Below are 6,562 nucleotides of genomic sequence, written 5' to 3'. Positions count from 1 at the left end.
ATCTTAGAAGCTCCTGAAAACACAGAGGTAACACTGATGAGTTCCAGTCCCTACTGGAACTACCAGAGGGACTGACTCTGTCCAGCTTTCCTGGATTGCTGGGTAGAAAGTTAGTTATCTGTCTAGGTCGATAACTCAAGGATAATCTAAATCCACGCAAGACTGAAAAGTAAGCTAATCTGAAATCCATTCAGTAGAATCACGGGGAAATTGCAGGTTTAATTTGAAGTCTTACTGTTTAAGACTGAGTAAGCAAATGAAAAGAAAAGACAAAAATACTTTAAAAAACCATATACAGCACAGAAGTAAATGTAAAGCACAATTTTAAAAAAGAGCAACTGCAGAGAGCAGAAATTCTTGAGTAATATGTGCTGAATATTCCCCATCAAATTCAAGAAAACAATTCTATGAAAGAAGAGAGAAAATATAAGATAACAAAAATCAAAACATAGAAACTAAAATTGCAAAGGAGCAAACCAGAAAAACAAAGAAGCTCAATGAAATAAGAGGGCATTCTTGGAACTAAACACATGGTAAAAGAAATTTTAAAATAATATGTTATGATAATAATTATCAATTTTACAGATTAAGGTTCAAAAAATAAATCATTTAGAATCTTAAGACTAATAAAGAAACATTTTTAGGCATGCAGTTTCAATTAAACACTATTGACTTTGTCTAGTGTTTTGTTCATCCAAAGATATTAAAAAATATTGATCAGTTACCAGCTTATAAAACAAAATTAACTGTTACACTTCATCTTCCCCCCAAACCTAGAAATATTAAGAATACATTCTTGGAAATAACAATCTAGAAACTGAGTGAATACAGAATGCATTGGTGTCTTTTTGTATATTCTTAATATAAGAATGTTTAATATTTCAATAAATACTTGATTAAAGTCTTTATTGACTGAAATTCTGTGAATGAATACTGTAATCTTTCTTGAATTCTTTCAAGACAATGTACAGAAATATACTAAACCTGTAAATACTTTAGTATATATTTGTTGTTGAGTCGCTAAGTCATGCCCAAGTCTAACGTTACTCCATGGACTGTAGCCTGCCAGGTTCCTCTGTCCATGGAATTCTTCAGGCAGGAATACTGGAGTGGATTGCCATTTCCTTCTCTAGGGGATCTTTCCAACCCAGGGATCAAACCTATGTCTCCTGCTTGGCAGGCAGATGATTTACCTTATTTAAATATTTGAATAAATTCAGCTATTTAATAAAATAATAAAGCTCTTTTGTAAAGGTTTTCTTGGTAATTTCTAGGTTTCTGAATAGAACAGGAGTCTTCTGAATATTTTTAATAGTTACTTAAAAATTTTCCCTTCTAAAGTAATCTGATGCCTAAGATCTATTTACCATGAAAATGTTGTCTACTTTGCATGAAATTTTGGTTCCTGGTGAAATGGAAATTCTCTTTATGCTAGTATGTGACATTTGCAACTTAGTTTGTGTGGTGACAGGGAAAGTGAGTTTTCCTTGAAAAGACAATAGAGAAAACCTAAGGGCTTTGGTAAAGACACTAAAATAGAATCTCTTTTACCCTGAAAAAGGGAAACTTATTCAAATAAATGAACATAAATTATGGAAATAGATATAAAGGTGCATAGCTTAAAGAAATGAGATATTTTTCTGCCTATTTTCTCTTTTGAATGAAGTTATAGTTTAATAAATATTGCTAAATGATTGGAAAATGTTAATATATTCTTAATTATATTAACCTTATATACTGAGTGATGTTTCCACAGATAAAAAGAATTAGTCTTTAATTGTTAATATTCCTAAAGTAATATGAAACATCATGCTTTATTATATGCAACATGAATCAACCCCTGGGAATGTGTACATATTAGCAATATTTGGGGGAGTATATTAGTCAGGAAGCTTTCGGGTATTAAGAAAATAAATCTAGTCTCAAACTAGTGTAAACTATAAGAGAATTAATTATTTCATTTACCTAGGCATCTAAGATAGAGTCGGTTCCAGTCCATGACCAAAGACTCAGGTTATTTACTTCCCTATTCTGTTGACCTTAGGGTCTTCATCCTAGAGTTCCTCTCTTTGGGGGTTACAAGATAATTGCTAATGACAACTGTATCTATTTTCTTATTCTTGCCCTGCTGGAAACAGACAACTTTTTTTGAAATCAACGTTTGCAACTCCTTTATTTCAGTTTATTGAAACCAGTCAGGATTTTATTCATGGATCAGGGGCCCACTGCCAGCAGAATATCGTAATTTGACACCTGTATATCTTCTTTGGTGAAGTATATTAAAATCTTTGGCCCAAATTTTATCTACATTTTGTTTCTTATCTACATCTTGTTGAGTAGTATGAATTCTTGTTATATTCTGAAAAACAGTAATTTATTAGATATGTCTTTTACAAATATTTTCTCCTGGTCTGTTACTTGTCTTTTCTTTCTCTTGACTTTATCTTTTGTAGAGCAGAATATTTTTTTTAATGAAGTCAAGCTTATTAATAACATCTTTCACAGATTTTGCCTTTAGTGTTTTATCTTAAAAGTCATTGCCACTGCCAAGATCATCTAGGTTTTCTTCTATGTTTTCTTCTAAGAGTTTTATAATTTTGTTTGTTGCATTCTGGTCTATTATGTGCTTTGAATTAATGTTTGTGAATTATGTAAGGTAGGTGACTAAATTCATTTTTTTGCCTATGGATCTCCAGTTGCTCCAGCACTGTTTATTGAAAAGACTATCTGTGCTCCATTGTATTACTTTTGCTCTTCTGTTGAATATCAATTGATTATATATATTGATTATATTTAATATCAATTGATTATATTTGTAGGCTCTCTATTACGTTCCATTTGAGTGAAGTCGCTCAGTTGTCTCCGACTCTTTGCAACCCCGTGGACTGTAGCCTACCAGCCGGCTCTGTCCATGGGATTCTCTGGGCAAGAATACTGGAGTGGGTTGCCATTTCCTTCTCCAGGGGATCTTCCTGACCCAGGGATCAAACCCGGGTCTCCCGCATTGCAGGCAGACGTTTTACCCTCTGAGCCTCCAGGGAAGCATGTTTCATTTATCTGCTTATTATTTTTGCCAATATCACACTCTCTTATTTAGTCTTGACCTCAAGTAGTGTCAGTTCTCTGACTTGATTCCTCTCCTTCAATAGCGAGTAGGTTGTTCTGGGTTTTGACTCTTCATATAAACTTTAGAATCAGTTTGTTGGTATCAACAAAATAACATGCTGAAGTTTTGATTGGGATTGCACTGAATCTATAAATCAAGTGTGGAGTAACTGACATTTGGACAATATTTATTGTCTTATTGTCTTATCTATAAACATGGACTGTTAAATTTATTTAGCTCTTTTTTATTTTCATTTATCAGAGTTTTGAAGTTTTCCTCATATAGGTTTTGCGTTTGTCATATTTATACCTATGTAACTTTTTGGATGCAGTGGAAATGCTATTGTTTCCCATTTCCAATTCCATGTGTTCATTTCTGATGTATAAGAAAGCAATTGACTTTAGTATCTTAACTTTGTATCTTGCTATGTTGCGATAACTGCTTATCAATTTCAGGAATTCTTTGGTTACTTCTTTTGGATTTTCTACATAGATGATCATGTCAACTGCAAACGAAGATAGCTTTCTTTCTTCCATCCAATCTGTATGCCTATTATTTATCTTTCTTGTTTCATTATATTAGTTAGAATTTCCAGCACATGCTGAAAAGGAGTGCTGACAAAGGATGTATTTGCCTTGGACCTGATACTGGTAGAGACACTTTGAGTATTTCACCAGTAAGCACAATGTTAGCTCTAGGTTTGTTGTATATAGTATTTATCAAGTAAAAGATATTTCCCTCTATTCCTGATTTACTGGGAGTTTTTATCATGTTGGATTTTGTCAGGTGCTTTTTTTACATATATTGATACACTGCGTGTTTCTTTTTCATTTGTTGATGTGATGGGTTACATTAAATAAATTTCAAATGTTGGACCAAGCTTGTATGTTCAGGCTAAATCCTGGTTGTTTTTGCTATGTATTTTTATATGCATTTTTGGATTTAATTGGCTCACATATGTTGAGAATTTTCACATCTATGGTGGTGAAATGTATTGGTCTGTAGTTTTCTACTAATATCTTTGTCTGGTTTTGTTATTATGGTAAGGCTGACCTTAGAACCCAGAGGAATCGGGTGGAGAGGGAGGTGGGAGGGGGGATCGGGATGGGGAATACATGTAACTCCATGGCTGATTCATGTCAATGTATGACAAAACCCACTACAGTATTGTAAAGTAATTAGCCTCCAACTAGTAAAAATAAATGGAAAAAAAAAAGAATAAGTTGTGAAGTACTCCCTCTGCTGTTTTATAAAAGAGACTGAAGAGAATTAGTACAATATTTCTTAAATGTTTGTTAGAATTTACCAGTGCCTCTACTTAGGTCTGGTGCTTTCTCTGAAAGGTTATTAATTAGTTCTTCATTTTAATAGCAGATTTAGACCTATTCACATTGTTATTTCTTCCTGTGTGAGTTTTGGCAATTGGTATTTTTCAAAGAACTAGTACATTTCATCTAATTTATCAAGTTTGTGAACATAGAAGTGCTTGTAATACTCCCTTAAATGTCCATGGGATCAGTTGAGATAACTCTTTTTTCACTTCTGGGCTCTTTTTTCCTTAGTTAGCATGACTAAAGGCTAATCAGTCTTACTGATATTTTTAAAAGCAGCAGCTTGGTATACAATGGCTAAATACATTCATCTCTTCTCTGCACTACTTTTGCTTTATATATCTAAACTGCCAGTCTTAACACAAAATAAATGACAATGTTACTGTTGACACTGAAAAAGGTGAAGCACAATTTTTGTTTGTACTGTGTTCAGTAGGCATATATTTGGCATTCCTACTACACAATCCAGGATAACAAACGCAAAATAGACCCTGGAGGACAAGTAGAGTCCCTGAAATAGAAACTTTTATTTGCATCTTAACAAATAGTGGTTAAGTATTTAGTCTGGTCACACATTTTGTAGACTAGCTAAATTTTATGCTCATAACTGGAGGGGTCTCTGTGAAGGTGTTTTGGATTCATCCCAAGGCAGTAATTCAGGGGCATTTTAAGTCTTTATGAAATGAAGGAGAGAAAATTCATTCTACCATCAAACAGCAATATATACTTCATTCTGCAGCAGGTAATTTAAAATTGATGGAACAGAAACACTATTAGGGATTGGCAGACATGCTGAGTATAATGGAAAGTCTCCTCATTTTTGTAGCAGTTAGTGAGTCAATATTGGGACTTTTAGGGAATGGATTTATTGGACTTGTAAGCTGCATTGACTGTATGAAAAACAAGAGGATCTCTACTATCAGCTTTATTCTCACTGGCTTAGCAACTTCCAGATTTTGCCTGATATGGACAATAGTTACTGATGGATTTTTAAAGTTATTCTCTCCAGATGTACATTCCTCTGGGAACCTAATTGAATATAATGGTTACTTATGGATAGTTATGAATCAATCAAGTATCTGGTTTGCCACCTGCCTCAGCATCTTCTATTTCCTGAAGATATCCAGTTTTTCCCACCGCATCTTTCTCTGGTTGAAGGGTAGACTCAACATGGTTCTTTTCCTTCTTTTGGGGTGCTTGCTTATTTCATGGTTAGTTACTTTTCCACATTTTGTGAAGATTGCTAATGATAATAGAAAGAAAAATAAAAGCACAGGCTGGTCAATGGATATGTATAAAGATGAACTTTTTGGAAAGCAAATTTGGCTCCATCTTGGTGTCATTCTCCTTTTTATCCTATGCCTGATTACATGTGTCTTGTTGCTCACTTCTCTTTGGAGACACAACAGGAGGATGCAACTGAATGCCACAGGATTCAGAGACCCCGGTACAGAAGCACATATTAAAGCAATGAAAGTCTTGGTGTCTTTTATCATCCTCTTTATCTTGAATTTTGTAGGCACTGCCATACAAATATCAAGTGTGACAGTGCCTGAAAACAAACTGCTTTTTATTTTTGGCATGACAACCACAGTCCTCTATCTCTGGGGTCACTTGCTTATCCTAATTCTAGGAAATAGGAAGCTCAAGCAAGCCTCTTTGAGGGTACTGAAGCCATTACAGTGCTGGGAAAAAGAGAAACTTCTCAGAACGCCTTGATAGGCTTGTTCAAAGAAATGGACATTCCAATAAAGTCATCAAGTGAAGAAAGCCCCTGAAGATCTGTTTCACTTACACTGCTTTCTTGCATTGGTTTCAACTATGTTACTGAACATCACCACAACCTTCCACAGTGATCCTGACTACAACTCAGGGAATTTCACTCTTCAGGGAGATTTTAACCCCACACACAAATCTAATGGCTCCATCAGCTTCCCTCTCTTACAGTTGCTTCTTCCTGCATCCATCACCTCCAGAAGGTTAGAGAGTATTTACTATAAAAATGTTGATGGATGGAGTAATTCTCTAAAATAAGATTTCCCACTTCATTTTACCTGAGTCCTCTGAAGTAGTGATAGAGATATCTTGGCAGTATCTTCAGCAAGATGTTCAAAGAAATATTATC

The 6,562-nt window shown here is 34.5% G+C and overlaps 1 protein-coding gene across 1 annotated transcript; it reads left to right on the top strand.

Moving 5' to 3' along the window:
- The first annotated feature begins 5,226 nt into the window (after positions 1–5,226).
- LOC122680070 (taste receptor type 2 member 10-like) lies at positions 5,227–6,156 on the top strand. The gene has a single exon (XM_043880946.1). It carries the CDS (start codon positions 5,227–5,229, stop codon positions 6,154–6,156), a length of 930 nt encoding a protein of 309 aa, XP_043736881.1.
- Positions 6,157–6,562: the final 406 nt, after the last annotated feature.

This window comes from Cervus elaphus, chromosome 22 (assembly GCF_910594005.1).
Source record: "Cervus elaphus chromosome 22, mCerEla1.1, whole genome shotgun sequence".
In the NCBI taxonomy this organism is placed as follows: Eukaryota; Metazoa; Chordata; class Mammalia; order Artiodactyla; family Cervidae; genus Cervus; species Cervus elaphus.
Note: the sequence above shows the minus strand (reverse complement) of the source record. Positions and strands in the feature narration are given on the sequence as shown.

Bases quoted from the DNA above. Each gene is read 5' to 3' on its own strand.
- LOC122680070 (XM_043880946.1), top strand. From the start codon at position 5,227: ATGCTGAGTATAATGGAAAGTCTCCTCATTTTTGTAGCAGTTAGTGAG.